Below are 23964 nucleotides of genomic sequence, written 5' to 3' on the forward strand. Positions count from 1 at the left end.
CACCCAAATTCTGTGCGTATCAAAGCCTACTCAGAACTAGGACAACTTTTCCTGATCATCCATCCCCTTCCTGCCATCAGCACTGTGTGTCCTGTGTTCAATTTCCTCAGAATCTTATAGAATGAAAGGTCAATCTGTCATTTCAATTACTTCGATGTGTTTATAGCTACTATTAGCAGGGAATAGAATGTATTTGTCAAACCATTAAGAAATAATTCTTTTCTCCAAAATGGCCTCACCAGGGGACAGATCTTCAAACCTCAGTGTGCATACCAATCACTTAAAGGACTTGGTAAAACACAAGCTGCTGGGTTCTACACTCCCAATTTCTCCTTCAGTAGATCTGGGAAGGAGCCAAAGAATTTACATCACTAACAAATTATCTGGGAATGGTAATACTGGTGGGTCCTGCAACACTTCTTTGAAAATCACTAATACAATGGTAATTCTCAATCTCTTCTGCATAACCATACCAGGAAGGGAAATGGCTCAGAGTTTGATAAAATGGTGGCCATCTTCTATATTTCTCTTCAGGTGGTATGTGGGAACCTGACCAAAAGGATATTCCGTAGTTCATAGATGCATGGCATGTCTGGGATGGAAGGGACCTAATGATCTCTCAGCCCAATCTTCTCATTTTATAGATGAGTAAACAGAGGGGAAGATGGCAGCAGCTCTGTTACTAGAATCCAGGTACCCCTTTGTGCTCCTCTGTGAATGGGTGAATGTGTTAACCTGCAAGCCCTTCCTGTCGCTGTATTTTTCATCCTTCCCTTCTCCCTTCTCCCCATGGGCTCCCTATTCCCATCCCAAAGAGTCAGGCTGTAGTGCGGGCTTTTATCTATTTTGTTCCATCATCAGCCACTGTCATGCTTAATCTGTATATTTTTAATGGGGAAAGAAAAAAAAAACTATCTTACAAATTGGAAGTTTAAAATTCTTCCCATTTGGCTTTTCTTAATTAAATGTATAATTCATGAGCCACTTAAGTTGAAACCATTGAATTTTTAAAATATTTTCTCCACCATCTATGACATTTATCTGTTATTAATGATTGTGATGCATTTTCCCTATGATGATTCAGCAGTAACATTAGAACTGAATGATAATTGGTCTTTCCTGAAGCATGGCCTGTAGTTTCACATTGACACCATCCTCTACAATTTTAATGTTATTAGGAATAGCAGATCTGCAGTAAGCAACTGAAGACTCTATCTGCTGCTCTCTCAAGCATACAACAAATCCTATTTTCCCTAGAGCATGATTGTGTTTTGACATCTTTTACAGCCCTATATCTTGCACTGTAATATTTAAAGTACAGACACAAGAGATATATGCAATTGTACCCATTATATCGGACATAATTTTTATTAGAGGGGAAGTATCCCACGTGAAAGAGACCAGTCATGATAAACACTGACACTGAGAACTTCTATTGGCTCCGTAAAAAAGGCCTCAAAATTGGTAGCATGTTTCTAGAAGTAGAAAATAAATGAGAAGAATAAAGAATCTGAAGCGTAGTGCTCAGATTTAGTGGATAAATCTCCCCTTTGGAATATTCTGGAATGAGTGTACTTTACTGCAAACCTTGTGCAGAGCTCTAGGGTTAAATGTGACTGCCTGCCGGGTGGTAAATCATGGTTATGCTAGCTCAGTGGCAAAGACCTAATCCAAGAAAAATAATTCCTTTTCTGGGTTGAAGTCATTGATATTGGTGTTGAGCAAGTTTATGATGTAACCCAGAACACTGCCCTGACACCTTTACAACCACTCCGATTTCTGTTCCCATTTGTTCCACAATTACTGCTTAACCACCTAGATTTTATTAGATCCCTTTTGATTTACACATCTCCTGTTCAGAATCATGGAGATAGCTGCATTTGTGGCCTACAAACAACCACTAAGGAAAGGTCCTCTGAGTTCCTGCTATTGCTAGCTTACAAAGAACTCTAGGGCTGCACATGTACCTGTACTTCCTACCTGGAGAAGGAAAGAAAACACAGCCAGCTTCTGAATGAACTTCTAAGAAACCTTCAATTTTAAGGAAGGCTGGGTAAGCCATGGGAGGCAATTACAGAAGGACTACACTTCCTTTGTTCCTCTCAATTCCCATCCTCTACAGGTGAGCTAGATATAAAGAACGTAAGTGAGGGGTCATTCCAGTGGTTCTCAACCAAGGGTGATTTTGCCTGAGAGGGGATATTTGGCAATGTCTGGAGATGTTTTCCTTCTCACTATTGGGAGAGGGGGTGCTATTGCATCAAATGGGCACAGGCCAGGGATGTTGCTAAACATTTTCACAACACAGAGGACAAACCCCATAACAAAGAATTACCTCACTGTAAATTGTCAATAGTGTTGATGTTGAGAAAACCTGGGCTATCCACATGGAAATAGACTGTAACATGAGAATTCTGTTTGATGCGCTAGAAAGCAAGGGGAAACATTTTTACTGGGAAAGAATAAGATTGTGAAAGTAGAAGAGGAAACATGGAGCCCAGGACCTAGGAAAATGAACTATGGGACTCTGGTCAGCTACATGATCTTTCTTGGTTCTAACACAATACACTTATATTAGATAAATCAATTTACCTCTCTAGGTGGTCTTTACATATTCTCCAATACAGATACACTTGCTGTTTCCATTTATACTTGATTTAGCAATTATTTTCTGTTGTGGTCCAGATTATGCCAGACCAAATTAGACAGCAGAATAAATGCAGTGGTATTTAAACCCAAGATATGTCTTCTTGGTCAAGTTAATACTAACTTCTTTAACACAATTACTTAATTTATAGAGTGGAGAAATTTTTTTTGAAAGCATTAAGGCACATAAGATGCTGAACTGAGTGTCCAGCATATAGGAAGCATTTGTTACCTTATCCAATCATGTGGCATTAAATACTATTTATATGGTGATAAAAACAAAAAAAAAAAAGAGAGAGAGAGAGAGAGAGACAATAGTCTCCAAAAAGAGTCACTGTGCTAAGTGTCATGTCAGCCAACCAAAACTTACACCAAACACAATTCTACTTTCAACCTCTCCCAGAAATGTGACCCTTAACCAGTAAATCTGGAATTAACCTGGTTAGCAGGTCTCCTTCTATCAGGTGAGCAACCAACCTGACAGACCCTACCCATCCTCCAGACTAAGGTGACCTTGCCTGAAACAATCTACTCTTTGCTGGAACAACTTCCTTATCTTGCCTCTTTCTGCCTATAAAAGCCTTTCATTTTGAACCTCTTCAGGATTCCTTTCCATTTTTTTTTAAGATTTTATTTATTTGTCAGAGAGAGAGAGCAACACAAGCAGGGGGAGGGGCAGGCAGAGGGAGAAGCAGGCTCCCTGTTGAGCAAGAAGCCAAATGTGGGACTTGATCCCTGGACCTTGGGATTGTGACCTGAGCAGAAGGCACTTAACTAACTGAGCCACCCAGGCATCCCATGGGTTCCTTTCCTTTTGTAAGATGATATGCTGCCCAATTCATAAATCATTGAATGAAGCCGATTCAATCTTAAAATTTATTCAGTTAAATTTTGTATTTTTAACAATGGCAACTACCAATATTAGTTCTCCAAACCAGAACTTTCCCCCTAGATACGTAAATCTAGTTGCCTACTCAAAATTTTCATCATTCTAACAGACATCTGAACGTTAAAATGTCCCAAAACAAATTCCTGATTTCCCCCATTCCAAAACCTGCTCTCCTGTTATTGGTATCAACCCAATAAATGGCACCGCTTTCTTCCACTTGCTAAACGTAAAAACCACTTCTTTCTTTCTCTTTACACTCTACATCTAATCTTTCAGGAAATTATCTCAGCTATACCCTCTCAATATATACTGAGATGTTTACTTGTTCACCTGTCTGCTGCTATCATCCTGCTTCAAGCCACCATTACTTCTCACCTGAGTCATTGTGATCACCTTTAACTCCTTATATTATTGCCCCTTTATAGTCTACTCCTTAGAATAAACTTTTTAAACTGGAAATCAGAGAAGGCATATCAGTCTTTTGCTCACTACCACACAATGCATTCAAATCTCACTCCCAGTAAAATTCAGAGGCTCTATAATATCTTTCAGGTAGTGCTTACAACCTCATCTATGCTCCATTTGCTCACCTTTCTTTATCCACACTGGTTTCATTGCTTTTCTTCCAACATGCCAGATACAGCCCTACTGCCAAGACCTTTGCACATGCCGTTCCCTCTGTGGAAACTGCCTTTGCTCAACGTCTCACTCTCATTCCTTTAGTTCTCTCCTCAAATGCCAACAACGCCTTCTTTGGCTCAGAATGTACAATGGCAACACCCACCAATAATGATGGTTGTTACTATTATACCAATAGGCAACTGTTCTGCTATTTGCATTTTACATATTTAAGCAACCCCAAATACACACACTGCTGATCTGACCTACTCACTAAGAAAACACCACTGTCAAAAAAAAAGAATAAAGGAAAAAAATGAGGAAAACAAAAACAACAACAAAAAGAAAGCACCGCTGTCATTTACACCAGAAACAGAAAGAAAAACAAACAACAGTAACAACAACAAAAACTAATTGGGAAGAAGGGCATATGAAATTTAGCACTTTTTCTCAATGTAACTTTCCTCTTTATTCTTTAACACAATTTGGAGTTTTTGCTGGAATGATTTTCCATTTCTGTTGAATTGTCAATGTTTTTATTGATGGAAATACAAATGCTGGGCTCAAACAACAGTGCTATCTTCCTACCACAGACATAGACATCCAAACTACTGGCATAAATTCAATTGTTCTACCACCCTAAAAGTTACATCTTTGAAGACAATGGAATATTTCTTCTATAACAAATTTTCAACCTATGATTTTTATGAGCCCACAGGATTGAGAGTTTTATATCCAGACAATAAAGGGAAAGAATCTGCTTTACTTTAGATATGGTGAAACTATTATTTCACAGTGAAGGTGATCTTAATTATTTTAGACAACATGTATCACTTCTTCACTGTGTCATTTTTAAAGAAAATTTCATGTGAAGCTCGGCTAACTCACTGCACCCATGAAAATCTACTGACAACTTATTTTCATATGGAACCTATAGCCTTGGCTTCAAGAGTTTCATGTCTATTAGAAAAATTTGCAGTCTGAAATTTTGCTTTCAGTGCTGTTGCAAATGACTTATGCAGAATCTCTGTTACCAGTGACCAGTGACCAGTGCTCTTAACCAAAGCTCATCCTGGAGGTGAGTGAAAACCCATGGTAGAAAGAACTCTCTGCATGGCAGTTCCAAGTCTACCTCAAGGCTCAGTGACCCTCTCCCAAATGAATAAGTAAAATAAACAGTGGAGTGCCTCTTACTGTCACATAAACCTGGATGTAGAGAAGAGAACTTAGAATTGTCCAGAGACCTAGCAGAGGAAAGGAAGTCTTTACTTAGCGGACTACCAAATTTTACCTTTGCCAAGCACCAAGAGGCTAACTAGGAGACTTGTATTTTTCTGACATTGGTATCCAAATTAAGGACAATAACTATAATAGACAATAGAAGGGATTGCTGGAGATTGTGTGGAGATGAGACAAGTCATAGACTACTGTTAAGAGCCTTTATGAGAAAGGAAAGCGATGTCTAATAGGGAAAAATGGGTTTCAATCAGATGTGCATTGTAGCACTCTCTGTGTTCTTCAGACAAAACTTTCAGTAAAACTTATATTTCTCTGTAATATTTTAGAATTACATTTTTAGGAAGAAGGAAACGAGGGCTTAATCTGGCTCTACTGGCATTCAGTCACATTCATGGGGTTTATCTCTAGTTAAGAAATAGGATTAAGGAAGCAAATATATATTTCTCCTCAGAGTATAGGGAATAGTTCTGGTTTTATGTCCAAATACCACATTTCTAAGAGATAAAGCAGAATGTGCCAGTTTTCTGTTCTGGCATTATTGCCTAGGTTTCTTTTCTTTTTCACTATGAGTACTTTCCTCTAGAATAAGCTTTATCTGTAAATCCTCTTTCTAGAAGGATAGCACATTTGTGGTTACTTCAAAAATTAGGTAGGAAACATCCATGAGAAAGCTATTCTGGAGTCAGGTCTCCTTTGGTCTATTCAGAAAAAAAAAAAAAAAGATAATAAAGGACATCCATATAACAGCATCTGTTCAGTTTGGCTTATGTTGATTACTCTATTTCACTGAGTTGTCACTAATCATTTCTATGGGAAATCCATCTACACACTTTTTTCTTTTGTTTTGTTCCTGGAGCTATTTTTTTTTTTTCCTGGGTAAATTTATAGGATTCAGCCTAGTTGATAATTTTACTTACTCTCTCATAGTTCTTGTTTTTTGGTATTTGGTTTTTGTTTTATAAAACACACTAAAATGTGTATGATAGGCCTCCCTTGTTAAGAAATGTTTTCTAATTTTTTTGTGTGATGATACTAGAGAGAAAATATAAAGAACTCAGAATGTTCTGATAATATCAAGTTTAACATAATTTCTCCCTTGTCCTGGCTAAAGAGATTTGAACTATCAGAGGGAACTGATGTGAGGGATATTCTTTGCTGCTGGCTCTGAAGATGGAGGGAGACATATGGCAAGAAATGTGGGCATCCACTAGACGATGACAGTGGCCCTTGACATCTGGCCAGCAAGGAATAGGGAACCTTAATACTACAATAATAAGGAACCAAATTTAGCCAGCAACTTGAGAGAGCTTGGAAGTGGATTCTTCCTCAGACTTCCCAGAAGAGAATGCCACCCGGTCATGACTTTGATTTTATCCTTGTAAGAGTCTGAGAAGAGAGACCAATCACATCATCCTTTGGCTTCTGATATATAGACCTGTGTGTTAATAAATGGATGTTGCTTGAAGCTACTATGTTTTAGGTAGATTGTTATATACTAAAGAAATATATAGATAGATACACATACATATATTCACACACAAATACATATGCATATATACATACATGTGTGTATATATACATATATGTGCTAAACCAGAAAAAAATCACAAAGACATAAATGTCTATGTGTAAATTTGGCTCACTTTAAACCAGCTGTCCACTAATCCAATTTGAAGGTTATCCAACCAATATGTTTCTCTGCATTCTTGAAGTCTTTCTTGGCACAATTCACCTTCACAGGAAGGTGAGAATGGAAAAGGAAGAATAAGGAATTGTTTTAAATGAGCCAGTTAAAGACACTCTTAGAACTCTTAGCAAACCCAGGAGGTGTAAGAGAAACTGATAAACAATCTGAGGTTTAACCATTAACTACAGAGCTTTCTCTCCAAAGGCATTTTTTTTTTTTAAGTCAGAAATTCCTGCTTTGGAATCTTGTCTTCATTTACTAACTGAAAACTGATTTACTTAGTTTATCTGAGTCTTGGTTTCCTCATTTTAAATTTATTGTTCTTAATTATTGGAATACTGGGAAGGAGAAAATAAATGGAAACTCTAATAGGGCTTGCTCTTGATAATAATTCAATAACTGGTAGCCATTGTCACTATGATTAATACTTTCTCCTTCTAACTAATTGATGACTATTTGTATAATTGGATCAAAGGGCGTCTGTCAATATTTTCCACAGTTTTGATCTGGGACAACTATAAGGAACAGAAGAACAATATTCCAGTATTTCTGCCCTTGTGGAGACGAGGAAGTCCATGACACATCCCAGAGCTCTCTGGATGAAAATTCTTATAATACCAGGATATACCTAAATACCTAAAAATAATTGGATGAAGTCAATATTGACAAATACCCTTGGGATCCTGCTAAAACATTCCATATGATATAATCAAATTTAGCATCAGACAAGTTTGTCATAACTTGCATGCAACAGGCATTAGTTATTCAATTAAAAAGATCTTAACTGAAGGCAGTGTTTGTCTATCTGTAACTTAATTTCATGGCATATGCAGAGGTACACTCTTACAAGGGGTACATGCTTTAAATGATCAACATATACTTAACAGTGGTAGGTAACAAGGTAACAAGGGAAAGCTTCTACTTGGCTGCCTTTTTAATTTTTATTATTTTTTTCTAAAGATTTTATTTATTTTAGAGGCATAGAAAGCAGGGGAGAAACAAGAGGCAGAGAGAGAGGGACAAGCAGACTGCCCTGAGCACAAAGCCCAACTTGGGACTGGATCATGACCTGAGCTGAAACCAAGACTTGGATGCTAAACCTAGCGAGACACCCAGGTGCCCCATTGGCTGCCTTTTTAAAATATGTGACATTCATTTACAAATATTTGACATTTCTGCTTCCTTTATTTAGAGTAAACAGGGGTGAAAACAATCTTCAATCCTGTCAAGATTCTTTGACCAAAGTCAGCATAAAATGACACAGACAGACAGCACAAACAGACATGGCTTTGTATATCTTGTCACCTTATGTTAGAGTACTAAAAAATAATTTCCCTATGGTTAAAAAATAAGCACCATCAATTTTTTTTCAATGCTCTGGAATAGTATTTTATCTCAGATAGCATCAAAAATAGTGTAACTCTCACCTAATATTTCAGGTGAGCGTAATGCTATACTACTCTAATATTACTGAATAAAGTGTTGTTACCTTCTAATGAGTTTCCTTTTCTTTTTGTATCAGCAGTTCAGGAGATTGTGTAAAAATGAAAATAATGGAAAAGTGTTTCCAGGTTTTTAAAAGATTGTTTAATACAGGGATAAAATAGCTTCCATTTTATTTTTAAATATTTGTTATATTTGCTTTCAAAAGCCTCCCATTGCAGAGTGGAAATAAACTATAAAAGGCTGCTCTGAGGAGCCAGACTGCCGGGATTTGAAGCTTGGCTCAGCTGCCTATCAGCTGTGTTATCTTGGACTGGTTACTTAACCTCTGTCTACCTTATTGTTCTCATTTGTAAAACAATAATCATAGTATGTCTCTCATGAAGCTGCTGTGAGAAATTGAAAAGTTAATACATCCAAAGTACTCAAATCTCTACTTCGTAAGTACTTGCTATTATTATTAAGGTAACTGTAATACAATCAGTATGATATTGAATTGAACCAAATGAAATGACTCCATGGATATTGTGATATTGCCTCTTCCAGATTCATTGTTGCTTGAGAATCTACCAAATTTTACCAAATCATTTGGAATTTGACAAAATGCAACCCCGAGGGGGTGAGAATCAGTAGGTGGTTTAGGTCCCTGGCAACAGGTTAATTCCCGAGTCAATCCAGATTCTTACAAACCAGAGATTGTCATTGACTGCATGATTTTACCATTGCTAGGAGATATTCTGATTTTGTGCCATCCAAAATTTGCTTCTAATTAATGGAGTAGCTCTCCTCTTCCAATAGTTAAAGTGAGGGTGCCAAGAGGAATGCTGGAATTTGCTTTTCCATGGAGGTCAATAATAACAACGAAATAACAATCTCAGCTTTCTTTTCTGAATAAATATGAGCCATTACACTCATCAGTTTACATTCACTAGCTCACTTAATATTCACAAAAGCACTACAGTGCAGATATCAGTGTCTCAATTCTACAGATGAGGAAACTGAGCAAATTGTCTCTTGTTATTCAGGGTGATAAGCATCAGAATGCAGCAGCAGTCAGTTTCACTTTGTACCCTGGCGCTCACGCCAGGTGCCATGCTGCATCTCCTTAAGGTGATGTTTGTTGACTGACTGCTTAAACAAAAATTTCTTTTAAAAACATTTAGATTAGTACTGTTTAGATACAGGAGGATGAACATGAAGAGCCTTCATCGTCCTTTTGACTTGTTAAAGAGCTACCATTGACTTTGAGACATGATGTGCCTTCTTTACTCCTCCAGTGACCACATTGATGGTGTGACCCAAACTAACCCCCACCATACCTCCAAAGTGTGGTGGTGGGCCACAGAGAAGCACCACACCTTGACCTTCTCGGACGGACACTGCACTTCTTGTTTTGGTTTCAAAGTCTTCAATATCTTGGAAAACAAACAAAACAGCTTTAGAATTATTTTGCAGTAAATAACATTTTAAAGTAGAATTTTGAACTTATTTTTATTCTTAACAGTAAGGGACACTCATACTTGACTGACCAGAAGATTTAGTTGATGATCAATTTATACACACTGATTATTATCTCTAAAACTCTTGTTTCTTCTTTTCTCCTTTCTTTTTTATATAGTTAAATGGAGTATGTGATGAAGACATTTATTAACATTACCTACTATCTATTTGCTTTTATTCTCCCAGGCAGTTTGTAGCCCAGCAGGAAATCTTTAAAACTCAGCACATATTTACTTTCCTTGCCCAGGGAAGGTGTGATTAAAAAAACAAAATAAAATAAAACAAAACAAAAAGTATGCAGCAAGTTTGCTGCAGTCCTCTAGCCTCTTGATTAATGGTTGGTATTTGATGTGCAGATGGAGTCTATGAGAATTTAGGATGGAATGGTGTGAGGTAAAGAGTTCTATGTGATTGAACTATTGACAGAGAAGGTATATTTTCTAATTTTCTCATTCTACTCCTTCACAAAGCAGCTTCATGGTCTTGTTTAGAATGCTGTAATTTCCTACAACATCAAAGAATCATAGAAATACACTGTTAGCAGAAAGCTAGCTAGTTACATTGTTAAACCATCCATATGAAGTACAAATCTTTCCACATTCCTGGAACCCTCATTCAGTCTCCAGGAACAGGTAGTTGTTGAACTTTTCTGAACTTAGTTTTTTGACCTGTAAAATCCCATTATACACTCATTTGCTCTTTTAACAAATTTGTTTTGAACCCCTACTAAAAATACAGGAAGTGTACTAAGGAGAGAAGGCATATTAGTAAATAAACCAGGCATGTACCTTGCCCTTATTGTGCTTATTATTAAATAGGAAAACTAGAAGACAATTTAAAAAATAAGTAAACAAATGTACATTTATAAATTGTAATAATTATTGTGAGGTGAAGAGTGCTATTGTCTATAAAAATGTGTTCTCCCTTCTTCCATAGTAGTAGATTTATAGAATAAATACAGTTTTCTAACCATAGGATACATTTCTCAGACATCCTTATAATTAATGTGTTAAGCAGAAACAATGAGTGAAAACTTCCATACATTATGTGTGAAGGGAAATCTCCACAGATTTATGTTCTCCACCCATCCCCCCAGCACCCAGATTGCCAATGACATAAAAGATCTTCTTGATCTGGATACTTGAGTGGCTGCATGGAGTACAACTACAGCTGATCTGGAACATCCACTCTGGATCATTAGAGTAGAGACAAGTCAACTCCTATCTTGTTTGAGGCATTTATTTGGGGGTCTCTGTGTTATAGCAGTTTAACCTTTTATCCCAACTGACATATCTTGTGAATGAAAAGAACAGAATGCAGATTTGTTGGATGAGAAAGAGACAGCCATGCAATGGTGGTATGGAGCAGGGAAAATAATCCTTGTGAAAAAAACAAAAACAAAAACCAGGTTTCAAAACCTAGAGGTAGAAAATAACAGGGAAATGTCACATTACTGAAAGGAAGCACTGTTCATTGGCACATAGTGGACAAGGGTCAATGAGAAACTGCAATAATCAGCATTTGGGGCTATTGTATTACATTAGGATTATATTAAAAGTACAAAGGGAATGCCTGGAAACAAGTGAATAGTAAATCAGTACAGAAGTTGAGTAATATCTGCAATATTCATAGAATGGAAGGCCATCAATGATTAGAAAGAATGTGTTAGATATAAAGGACTGACTAGGAAAGTTCTTAGAAAGTGAGTTACACTCTTAAGTTTAAAAAGTGCTAAATATTGCTATGTCATTATCCCATTGTGAAAGAAAAAGTAAAAACCTAAATATGACCATCTCTTTTAACTGGTATAGGTAAAATTATAGAATATATATTTTTAATATTCACCTTGATCGTCTCAAGGGAGTGAATGGGACATATGGAAGTAGAGATTATTAAATCTTTACCTACACCTCTCTATCTTTAAAAAAAATATAAAGATTACAATTTGTGTAATTTTTTGCTCATTTTAACAACTTTATTGGAGTATAATTGCAATAAATTATTGGTGTGATTTAGAGAAATTGAAGACTTCTATTTTGTATATATTATGTGTATCTTATCCATGAATTATTTAAATGACAATGTCATGTATGCTATATAACATATAAGCACTGAAATCAGAGGAGAAGCAAGGTCCAGGTTTATAAGAATAGAATTTATCAGTATATATATATATATATATATATATATATATATATTTATATATATATATATATATATATATATAGTATTTAAAGCCATAGGAATGTATGTAATCCCCATGAGCAATTTGACAGTTGTCTAGAATCAAACTCTAGAAATCTCCAATGTTTAGAAGTAGAGTAGAGGATTATGGAGAAAGGAAAAAGGAAGGAAGCAAAGGGAAAGAGGGAAGAAGAGAGTAGGACAAAGAGAAGAAGGGGAAGAAGGAAGAAAGCAGGGTCTACAGCATGGAATAAGATGTGGACAGAAAAATGTCATATTAGGCAACATGAAGGTCACTTGTAATCTTGACAAGAGAATTTAAGTGAAATTATGGAGAAAGGCCAAAGTGAATTGAGGGATAAATAGTAGATAAGAACATGGAGATCACAGGTGTGCAAACTCTTTAGAGTTGGTTATGAATGGGAGGTGAAGTTTTGAGAATAGAGAAGAATTTGGAGGGCAGGGGTGCTATACTGATGTAAAAACCAGGTAAAGAAAGAGATTGATAATTCTAAGACACACATTATGGTAAAGTTCTTGAAAAGTCAGAAAGGTGGCAATCAGAACCCCTATGAAAGTGCTGACCTTTGTAAGGAAGGCAGAATTAAGACAAAAGATTAATTATTGATACAGGATAGACTGTACAATTATCTGCTGGTTAGATGAGAAAGATTTTCATGGTGGTTTCAAATTTCTCAATGAAACGGATGGCAGTGTTGGGTAAATCACTGAGGAAGCGAAAAGATGCAATAAATCTACCTATTTATCAGGGTTGTTATGGGGATTAAATAAAATAATGAATCAAAGTATCTAACCTACAGTGTGTTATAGAAGAGGTAATCAGTATGTGGTAATTATAATGATAACAACACACCAAATGATTAGGTCATGCCACTGTATTTTCCTCTGACTGATACAAAGTTCAGATACATGAATTTGCAAACACAAGTTAAATAGCATATTTTGGTTCCCATAAAATTTTTTGTGCATGGATGTTTCCATTTGAAGCATACATGCTGTTTACCTATGTTATTTACCAAATAAGTATTCTTTCTTGTAGAATTGCTCTCCACCCATGAAAAGTAAGAGTTCAATGAAATAGATGGATTAAATCTGATACATAAATTTATTAACTCTTATATGTACTCTACTTTTAATAATACAAATATTTGGGCAAAATAAATTCTACTTATCTCCAGCTACACCCCCTTATCTTCCTCCAGTTGCTTTTGGTTAGTCATTAGCTTTACACTAATTCAGGACCTGGAAGGCCTTGTCTGTTTCTTAAAGATTTTTAATCAAATATGTGCCCTTTCTTCTTTGGCCATGGAAATACTAAATCAACCTACATATGTTTGGTACTGTTGATGTGAACTATTGCCTTGACTTGGGGGTCCTTTGTGACTTGGGTTTGCATAATTTTAAATGTGACTCAATAAGAATCAAGCTAACAAACTCTTTATAAAACCAAAAATCAATATATCATATTCATTGTCTCTATTTCTATTAGTAATAACAGGTGAGGATTTAAAAATGTTTTTCCTACTATCATTATTGAAAGGTCCTATTAAATTGTCATTACTTTTTAATGGTCACAAAAACAAAAACTGTCACAAAGGAGTAATGAGAAATTGAATGATTCTATGAAATTAACAAGGTTTGGATTGAATTTTCTCAGTGTCACATTGTCAGTGTGCCATATTCCCAGTAACATCAATCATGTTCTCAGTGTTAATCAGAAGCCATTATAACACATTGTTGATAAGACCACTGATATCTTAATATATTCTGTGTTCATTTCCATTTATAATAGGATCTGCTGGCAACATAATTTCTTCCTGCCTTTTACGATTACAATGGGGTATCTAATATTTGCCATATATCTCTCAAAAGTCATACAAGTCCTGTTAGCTATCAAAACACAGTCATTCCAAACTGGTACTAGTTCACAGGTTTTAATTAATAATTCAGATTTTAAAACTGTTTAATAGCCACATAGATGACAGACAAGATATAATTCTGCCTTATTTAAACTAAGTGCCATCTCATGTGAATATGCTTTGATCAAGATCTGTTTTACGTATCCAACTTCTACCTCAAGTACCTTTTTGCTGGCCAGAGACATGATATAATTCAGGTATTCTGAGGCAAGGCTGACTGAATTAGGTAGCCATTTGAGCACCCAATGAGATTTTCTTTGCTCTGTAACACCTTTCAAGACTCCAAAAAGAACTACCAGTTCCTATTTTTGTCTTATCCATTTTTGCTTAAGGGAAAACAGCTTAGTGTGAGATCATTCCCTGAGATGGTCTCAAATTCTGTATTATTTGGAGAAACTCCCATAAGCCGCAAAGGTGACCTGCCCAGCCCGTCCTTGTGCTCAAGGTATAAGTCCTGCAGAGCAGGTTGTTGTTAAAGACCCCGATTGTTGAGGTTGCTCTCATTAAGCCATTCTGATGACCATGGCTTATCGGATCCTGTGGTTTTATTGCTGGTTTTGGAGGAAGCATTTGGCAGGAGCATAAGCAAAAATGCAGTCACAAACAAGGCTCTGTTCCAAAGGCCAGCAGGAAGTGCCTGAGAATGGCCCATAAAATAAGCTTTAAAGGATTACAGGGCCATATGCTCTCTCCTGGAGCAACCAAGGTGCAGAGGAGGGACAAGGGCCACCAAAATGTACTTAAAATTAAGTCCAAGCAATGCTAAGTATTGCAGTGTCGAATTGTAGGGAGAATACATCTTTGCAGCTGCCATGTGTAGGAATGAATCTCAGCCTAATTAAAGTGAGAAAACTGTATTATTGGCTGCCAAGGCCTGAGGATCACAATCAGAGGATGTGCTTGTCAGCGCCAGTCCCTGACACAGAAGGAGGCCAGGGGTTTGCCAACTCTCATAAACTTGGAGGGAGGCTATGGATACCGGGGGTTCATTGACCCAGACCAGGAGTACAACACCTATGAAGTCAGGGATAGGAAAAGATATTCACCAGGAAAATGTGCATGCTTCAAGCAGGACATACTATAGTTGAGTTGTTCAAAATCTGAATAGTAATATTAACTGGATTTTTATTCACTTGCTCTGCATTATATTATTGTAATATTTTAAATCTTTATTTTTCTTTCTATATAACTATATAGTTATAGTTTTCTTTCTTCTTATATAACTCTACTATATAATTTTTCATCTATATAACTATTACATTCCAGACACTCAGTGAAATAGTTTCATTGAATTCTCATGATGACCTTGGAATGCAGGTACCACTATCACATTGACTCAACAAGGAAGGAAAGGGAGGTTTATAAAGGATCAGCAACAGACCAGCAGCCACACAGTTTCTACACATCAGGACAGAACCGAAGAGGAGGTAGTCTGGTTCCAGAGCTCACACTCCCAAATGTGATACTCTTCTGCTTTCCAAATGTTAACTGGGGTCTTGCTGCCATAACGTAAGATATAAAACAGGAATAAACTGCCGCTCCATGTTCAAACAAACAAATGAACAAACAAACAAACAAATAAACACAAAAGCTTAGTGCCTTTCCAAATATCCTGCAAATTCCTGGACTGGGGAAGGAAATGCTGTATTTTCAGGTTTAGAAAGTTTCATTTCTGATATCCTCACTTTTCAGAATCCTTGTTGTGTCCTTTCCAGGTGTGTTTCCTAATTTATCTCCACCTTCATGTCCCTGCAAACAAGGAATTAGCTCCTTATCTTGATCTACATACAGAGATAGACGCCAATCCCCAGCTCCGTCTCCCCACTCGGCACTAATAGGGAGCACCACCACCGCCATATTTGTGCCTCTGCTAATCTTATGGATTGCGTAAGATGCAATCCAAACACCTTGAAATCAAATATTGGATATTTAGTTCTTAAAAGCCTATAGCTCTCCCCTCTGTTGTTTATGTCTGCTTTCTCTCTTCTACAAACTTCCCGCTACAGTCCTGTTTCTGGAGCAAGGAAAAACCCAAATTCTCCCCCTTCTGCAGAGTTCACCTCCCTCCTTTTAACTACATCCACACTCAGAAAAACTGAGAAATCTGTCCTCGTTGTAAGTAAAGGAAGTAAAATTAAATTCCAAAGACCATGATTCCAGAGGCCATTTGCTTAAGCCACACTATCCTACCACCCTAGAGCTTCCTCACAACACAGACTGTATGATCTGCCCCCAAACCAGAGACAGTGCTCATTTCCTCTCTCTCTGCACCTCAAAAACAACTTTAATAATTTGTTACTTTGACAATGTTGAATCTGATTTTAAATTCCAAAGTTTCTTGCACTGTACTTTGTTTTGCTCCAGTAGAATACTATTACCCATTTGCAAATTCTGCAGAAGTTTCAGCACTGAAGGTGTGTATTGAGGAGTGTTTGTTCATCTTCCTGATGCAGTTTCCACATCGCAGGTACGTGCTTTATTTTGGCCTACGGCAAAAACATTTTGCCAGGTGAGAAAATGCTGATACCCTGCCCAGCAACAGGGAAATGGTGAAGATACCAAGAATAATTCCCCATCTCTGCATTAGTCTCACGGAACTCCTAGATATGATATATGTAACTTTCAAAATCAAAGTACTCTTTAAGAATATCAAGACATTATAGTAAGGTTTTTCCGAATTCACATCTGTCCATCAGTTGTCTCCTTTGAAGAGGACCACTCATGGTGAATATCAGATGGTTCATGTTACCATTTCCTATTTCTTGGGTGGTTTGGAGTAAGCTGAAATTCTTGATGCTGTAATTAATTTTCCCTGGCCTTTATTAAGTGGCATACAAAAATATTTCTCCTTAGACTGATTTCATTTTATATCATCATTTTCAGGATGCTATATACTCAGTTACTGTGTTTGTGATATTATTGTGTTTCCTAGCATAACTCGGTAATGTAACATGACATAACCTAATAAAGCACAGTGCTATTGTCAAATTCTGTAAAAGAGGCAATAGCTGAGTCTCAATATTGAACATATATTTGGAATGCTAATATCTAAGCAAGAACTAAGGGGATATTTTAAGAATTTCTGGTGTCAAATTAATTTATATTCCAAGTTAAAATTCCTTCCCCCTTCCTTTTTTTTTTTTTTTGATGTAAAAGGAATTTTATAAAACTTCATAAATAAGTGGAGAGCAAGTAAGTTGTTTCTTCGTTTCCTGGGAATAATGAATTCACTGAGAATCATTTCCTTATGGTGCTTAAGAAAATAATATATAGTGTAATAATGAGGGGGGTGATATATTCTTTTTTATCAGCTGAGCGTCCAGGTTTTCAGAGAGATAAGCATTTATTACATAGGCCATTGTAAGCAATTATGAAATGCCTACTTGGTCGATTAAAATATACATGTACAACTGAATTTGATTTTCTATAAAGGACTCATCTGTCTGACTAATGCTGGGAAAGCAGTGACATCTATGACCAAAAAAATTCAAGTACTAGATATGGCCTATTCCCAAACTTGTCTCTTACTAAGTTTGCACATTTCCTACAGTTAAAACTAGCTGAATGATAGAGAAGCAGAAGGGGATGATGGAATGATATAACTTTGACAGTGTAAGATAGACTGAGATGTCAGATTACTTAACTGTACACTGCAGTGGAGGTCTTCAGTGTTTCTGGAAAGAAAAGAAGCAATCTAAGTAGGCATGCAAAAATTAGACAACCCGCTAATGTATTCTGTACAGGGTTATTCATGATGAAACAACACGATCCGGAGCACAGGTTTAGAGTCAGACTCTGTGGGTCCAAATGGTTGCTCTGCCATGCATTTGCTCTTGATTTAGGGCACCTGAATTCGTTTCTTTCTACTTCAGTTTTCTCTACTTTTACAATGAAGCTAATAATAACCCCTGTCTCACAGGAATAATGATGTAATGTCTTTAACATACTTAAAAGGTATGAAGTACAAAATAAATGATATGGGGGACTTTAATTATGTCATTGATCATATATATACCTGCACATCACCAACAGTTGGATGTTTAGGATTTTTAAATGGGTTTTATTTTCAGTTTTCATTTCAGTGTCTGATGATATAACGAAACATATTTTCTTAAGGCCAGAGCCTGGAACTTCCTTCTCTGCCCATCCAGTGGCCAGCTCAAATGCTGTGTGAATAAATGAATTTTTAAAAAATGGCCTGAAGTGAAAAGCATGTGTATTTTATTTCAAGTATCGCCACATCACATTGCATTTTATTACAGAGCCTGTTTTGCCAACTTGACGCGAGCTGTTAGATGGAGGGTGGTTGCATCTCTCTGCCCAGAGAGCACCACAACCCAGCTGGAGGCAGAAATAACCTCTTGGCTTGGTGTTTGAGTCACCAGAAAAGTCCTAGACTGCCCTGTTTCTTCCTGGTCTTGGCCTGTGCCTTTTGGCAAATATTCATTTCCCCCATCTTTTGTTCTGTGGGGGGATAGCTCTGGTACCTTTCTGTCAGTAATCTCTAAAGAGATTTCTTAGGGCTGCTTATATTTCCTAGCATTAATGAATGACACAGATATTGCTCAAGTACAAGAAAGGGAGGATCCAGAATGGGTCAAATCCTCAGATGAATAAAGATGCAGCGTGTGGAAGATGGGGACTCAGCTGTGTGTGTCATCACGGTATGTCTTTCTACCAAAATGAAGACTGGAGGATTTTGCTGAGGTGCCCTGTGTGGCAGAGAGTAAACCTAAAGTCTAGTGTGGACATCAAACTAGCTAATCCAAAAGATAGTGGGTTTTCATTAGACTTTGGTTGAACATTTGAATGGATCAACTAAGAGCTATGGAAAGTGCAGTGAGGGGGCCTTCCTGGAAGAGGGGAGGGGAATTCTTATTTACTGAAACCCCTCCCAGTTCCTAGGGCTTTATGAACATCATACCATTTAATCTTCACAGTGGCCCTGAACATGTAGGTCCTATGGCTCCCAGGTCTGAGGCAGACTGGCCACAGGCTCAGTTGTTACAAGCTCCCATGCCTGGGCATCAGCAAAAAGGGCTGGACATGTACGTTTTGGTGGCAAATGAGGTGAACTTGTGTCCTTTCAGGAACTTGTGTCCTTTCAGGAACAAACCTTCTCCTAGCTCCCTCTTAGCCCACTTCTGTGCTGGGCATTAGAAAAAAGGGAGCGATTCCCACAAAGCAAGGCTCCGGGCCCTTTGACAGCAGTGGTTAATGTGACCCATCCCACAAACCGTGGTTCTTTTGAGACATGGCCCATAATAAGCCCTTTAGTTCATTTTGATGGTTTAATCAGAAAGTTCAATTTCAAACTTTGCAACCAGTATAAAAAATAAAAGATAGGGTTCTCAAGGTAATGGGGCAGAGCCCCTGGTTAAATGTTACTACTCCTGTTTTCCTGTTTACATAAGGAGTATGGAATGAGAGCACTTCTTCAAAGACTACTCCCCTCCCCCCCCCCCCAAGACAGACTTTCTATCCTACTGACTTCACTTTGCAGGAACTTGCAGTACTCAAATTAGGGAGACTGACTTTCAGGGTTGTTGCTAAATACTGTTATTTTTCCATCAAACTGTTTTACTCTGAGCAAGGACTTTGGAGTCACATCTGCAATCTGCATTTCCTTTGCAGATTTCTCCAGCTCAGCCCTCAGGATAATTAAGGTCCAGTGATAAGGACTTTTGCATACATTGTCATTTAGAGACAGAGAAAAAGAGAGAGAGAGAGAGACACACACACACACACACACACACACACACATACATAGACACAGAAACAGAGCCAGAGGAAAAAAGACAGACACAGAAAGAGACCATTAGAGGCTATTTTAAAGAAAATCCCATTCTTTTCTTTTTTTTTTTTCCTCAAAGATTTTATTTATTTATTTGACAGACAGAGATCACAAGGAGGCAGAGGGGCAAGCAGAGAGAGGAAGGGAAGCAGTCTCCCCGCTGAGCAGAGAGCCCGATGCAGGGCTGGATCCCAGGACCCTGGGATCATGACCTGAGCTGAAGGCAAAGGCTTTAACCCACTGAGCCACCCAGGTGCCCCAGAAAATCCCATTATTTTCCAAAGCGGTTTCACTTTTATCATCTTTTTAAATATTTATGTAATCTTGAGAGATAAACAGGAGAGATTACCAATGTGTGTGGCCGGTATAATTGGCTGCATGGCAATGCACTTAAGTGTTATAGAAACGCATGTTTTTAAATTTTAATAGCTACACAGTGTTTTTTAGAGTTTCCATTTATTTATGATGAATTATATTAATTTTCTTGATACAGTGGTAATAAATATGTACTTCCTAACATATTTACTTTAAAAAAAATCAAAGCAATTTGATTGGGAAAAGATTAATAGTACGGGTGGTACGTGGGTATTTTAAACCCCACAAAGGCAATATATAGATGCCTGAAATTTGGGGATCTGTCTTAGGAAAATGGTGGATGCAGAGGATATGGTGGATCGTGAGACAGGATATATTTGAAAGGACCAAAGTGGTTTGTGTTGACAATGAGCAGGGACTGGTGGGACTAGGGCGGGGTGGGGGAGGGGTGGGGGTGGGGGTGGGGCAGCAGGATAAGAACAAAAAAAAAAACCAAAAGGGAAAATCAAGTTACAGAGTGCTACAGGACTTTAAGAAAAAGTCTATTCAGGGGTGCCTGGGTGGCTCAGTGTGTTTAAGCCTCTGCCTTCGGCTCAGGTGATGATTTCAGGGTCCCGGGATCGAGCCCCACATCAGGCTCTCTGCTCAGCAGAGAGCCTGCTTCCTCCTCTTTCTCTGCTTGCCTCACTGCCTACTTGTGATCTCTCTCTCTGTCAAATAAATACATAAAATCTTAAAAAAAAAAGAAAAAAAGAAAAAGTCTATTCAATTTAAAATGCTTTATGTCCTTCTTGTGTCAATAATCCTCTCCTCCCCTCAAACTTCCACAAATGTTCTGATACAAAGCACAGACTACATGAATGAGGTTTTACTTGGACGAGTGTGTTATCTGGGGCAGAAATAAGAAGAGTTCCTCTTTTAGATCAAGACTAACGTAGAGAAAGAAATATCTGCAAGCACTGAATAGGGACTAGGACTTAAGCGGGGGTAGAGCTGGGAGTTAGAAGGGATGGAGGGAATGTCTTTTCACTGGGATATGCAGGAATGTGGACACTGATTTTCCCGGAGAACAGTGAGTAGATTTTATCTAGATTTTAAGAGCAGAAAGCGCCAACTGAGGGGAGTTTCATATAAATGTAACTGGTCTAAGCTACAGTTATTTCTGTCAAAGTTGAAACTGGGGCTGTCAGTCTCAGACCTGCAGCACCAGATCACACAGCCTGCATCTCACAGAGAGGTGCCCCCAAAATACTGGTGGATTTAATACATTAAAGAATAAAAGGTAAATTGTTTGAATTAATTATCATTTACCATAAGATCCTTGGAAAGGACCCTACTCCAATGCTGTAACTGTCTGACTTCCTTTTACAGAATGAGTATATGGGCTTGCTTTGCATTCCCAGGACACAGCACAGTGCTGGTACACAGTGTATATACTCAGTGAATCTCCGATTAATGAGCTCAGAGAAATAAAAATAACTTGAAAAAGCTTGCTAAGCTATTTCAGGCTCCCCATGATATACCTCTGTCACCCCTTTGCTCCTGTTGTTCAGAAAACTCCAGACACAATGAACACTCTACTTTCCTGTCTCTCAGAACACGCTAAGCTTCCTCCTTTTGTGGTCTTTGGCCTTATTTCTTCTGCTCGAAAACTTCTTCCCAGATCCCTACATGGCTGGATGCCCCTTGACATTCAGATCTCAGCCTGTGTGCTGACTTTTTACGGAAGCCTCTCTCGGCCAGCTAATCTAAAGTAGCAGCTACCTTTCACTCCCCGCAAAGGTCTAATCACTGTCAGAAATGAGTATTGGTCTAATTTATTTTAATTTTTCGTAGATAGTTTGTAAACTTCAGGAAAATAGTGACCTTGTTTTCCCCACAGTAACTAGGTCAGTGCTTACAAAAGCAGATATTCAACAGATATATGTTTAATGAATTAAGAAACGGTTATAACTTCAAAGTGAGTGAGTGAATAGAAAATACCATGTATAGAGTCCACAATATTTTCTTTAGGAATTGCCAAGAGGATACAATTTTTTTTGGATCATAGGGAAGAGGCTAGGATTTATTCTAAGAAATGATGTAGGAGCCAGACTCCAAAATGGCCCCAAGTGAACCTGATGGTGGTATCCACTGCCTTCTCTGGTCCCTTCCCACGGCCCTGTGCCAGGATTGGTCTGTGCAATCAACAGAGTAGGGCAGAAATGATGCAGGTCAGTGCTGAAGTTTGGTTATAAAAGACTGTGCATGGCCCAGGAGAGAGAGGCAAACCCACGAGCAAAGGGAATGTACCTATTTTATTTAATAAGAAAGAGTGGTCCCATAGCTGAAGGAAAATATTTGATTTTGGATTCATATAAGCCTGTGTTTGACTCTAGTTCTTGGATCTGTACACTATGAGATTGAAAGTTTAGTTTTCAGCTGTTTTCAATGTTCTCTAATATGTTCAGTGCATGATACACAAAGGATATCCAAGAAACATTTGCTGAAAAAAACAACAGATAGATAAATCAAATCTATAAAATATTTCTTAAAAAATACTTGTATTGTATTGTTGTGAGAATTAAGTGAGATGCCAAAAGAGACCTGTTTAATATATCACATCAAACAGCCCTCAGTAAGTTATAATTGTCACAAAATTTATAGTTCATAAACTTACATGTAGAATTAATTTTATATATATTCTTATTTTATGTTGTTATTTTTTTCTATTATATTTATTATTTTGTATTTGTATTTATATTTAATGTTCATGAAATTTACACGTGTGGGCACTATATATATATATGCGACATTATATTGGTGTCTAAAAAGTATGCACGAGCATTAGGCATACTTTACACATGAAATGCTAAAACAGAAAAAAATTTAAGAAAATGGTCAATAAGTCATTAAACTAGTAATTAGTTGATGGAGCTAAATTTCAAATCCCAAGGAGTGCGACCTATAGTTTTTACCACAATGCCATAAGTTTAAACGATCACCTAGTTGATTTTCTAGTTCATTCCAGTTTCTACTGAAATAATAATCATGTGTTCATTGTTTCCTTCAGGTCTCTGCACACCAAGGACAGACATTCACTTAACGGAGTCTGAACTAAAGGGGAGGGGCAGTTAAAGAGGCATGGAGAGAAAGCTCAGGCCAGCAAGTAGTGGAAACATCGGAGAACAGTGAGGTTCACTGCTAGCTATTCTCTTTCCATCTCTCTTTTTCCCTTTTCCATGCATGGCCTGCGTCGTCTCTGCTTCCCTTTGAGCATCTGCTCTCTTTTCTTCCCTGCAGATTGGTCTCCTTGTGTTTATTTATAGTTCATGCACCTGTAAAATCTCAGCCTGTGAATCATTTTGCCTTATCCTAGCCACTCTGCAAAGTTGTCAGCTCCTGAGCCTGCCATGAAGTTCGTTTGTGTCTTTTACTTGAGATTTTTGAGATGTTCAATGCTAGACATCTGTCACAGTAGAAAAGAAGTTACCTATTTAGCAACCTAGGCCCACTTTTCATAAGACAGGAAGAGATCATTAATTATCATCTTCAGTAAAATGATTAATCAAGGACATCACTGTCCAATAGCCTCGATTAAGTATTTTGCTTCTTTTAAGGATAGAATAAGTTCAGTCCAATCACTTACTCAGTAATCAAGTGGAAACAACTGAAACATACCCTGTTTACTCATAGAAATACCAGAGCCACGAATAGGGAAACGCAAAAT

The 23964-nt window shown here is 37.6% G+C and overlaps 1 protein-coding gene across 4 annotated transcripts in view; it reads right to left on the reverse strand.

Moving 5' to 3' along the window:
* Positions 1 to 23964, reverse strand: part of CNTN6 (contactin 6) — a gene marked incomplete at both ends in the record, with an annotated part of 232208 nt that overhangs the window by 111484 nt on the left and 96760 nt on the right. For all 4 annotated transcript variants that reach the window (XM_080821633.1, XM_080821634.1, XM_080821632.1 and 1 more), the window contains one exon: positions 9842 to 9937. In XM_080821633.1, the coding sequence (XP_080677759.1) occupies positions 9842 to 9937 (96 nt within the window). The remainder of the gene's footprint in view (positions 1 to 9841; positions 9938 to 23964) is intronic.

Source organism: Martes martes, assembly GCF_963455335.1.
Source record: "Martes martes genome assembly, chromosome: 1".
Classification (NCBI taxonomy): Eukaryota; Metazoa; Chordata; class Mammalia; order Carnivora; family Mustelidae; genus Martes; species Martes martes.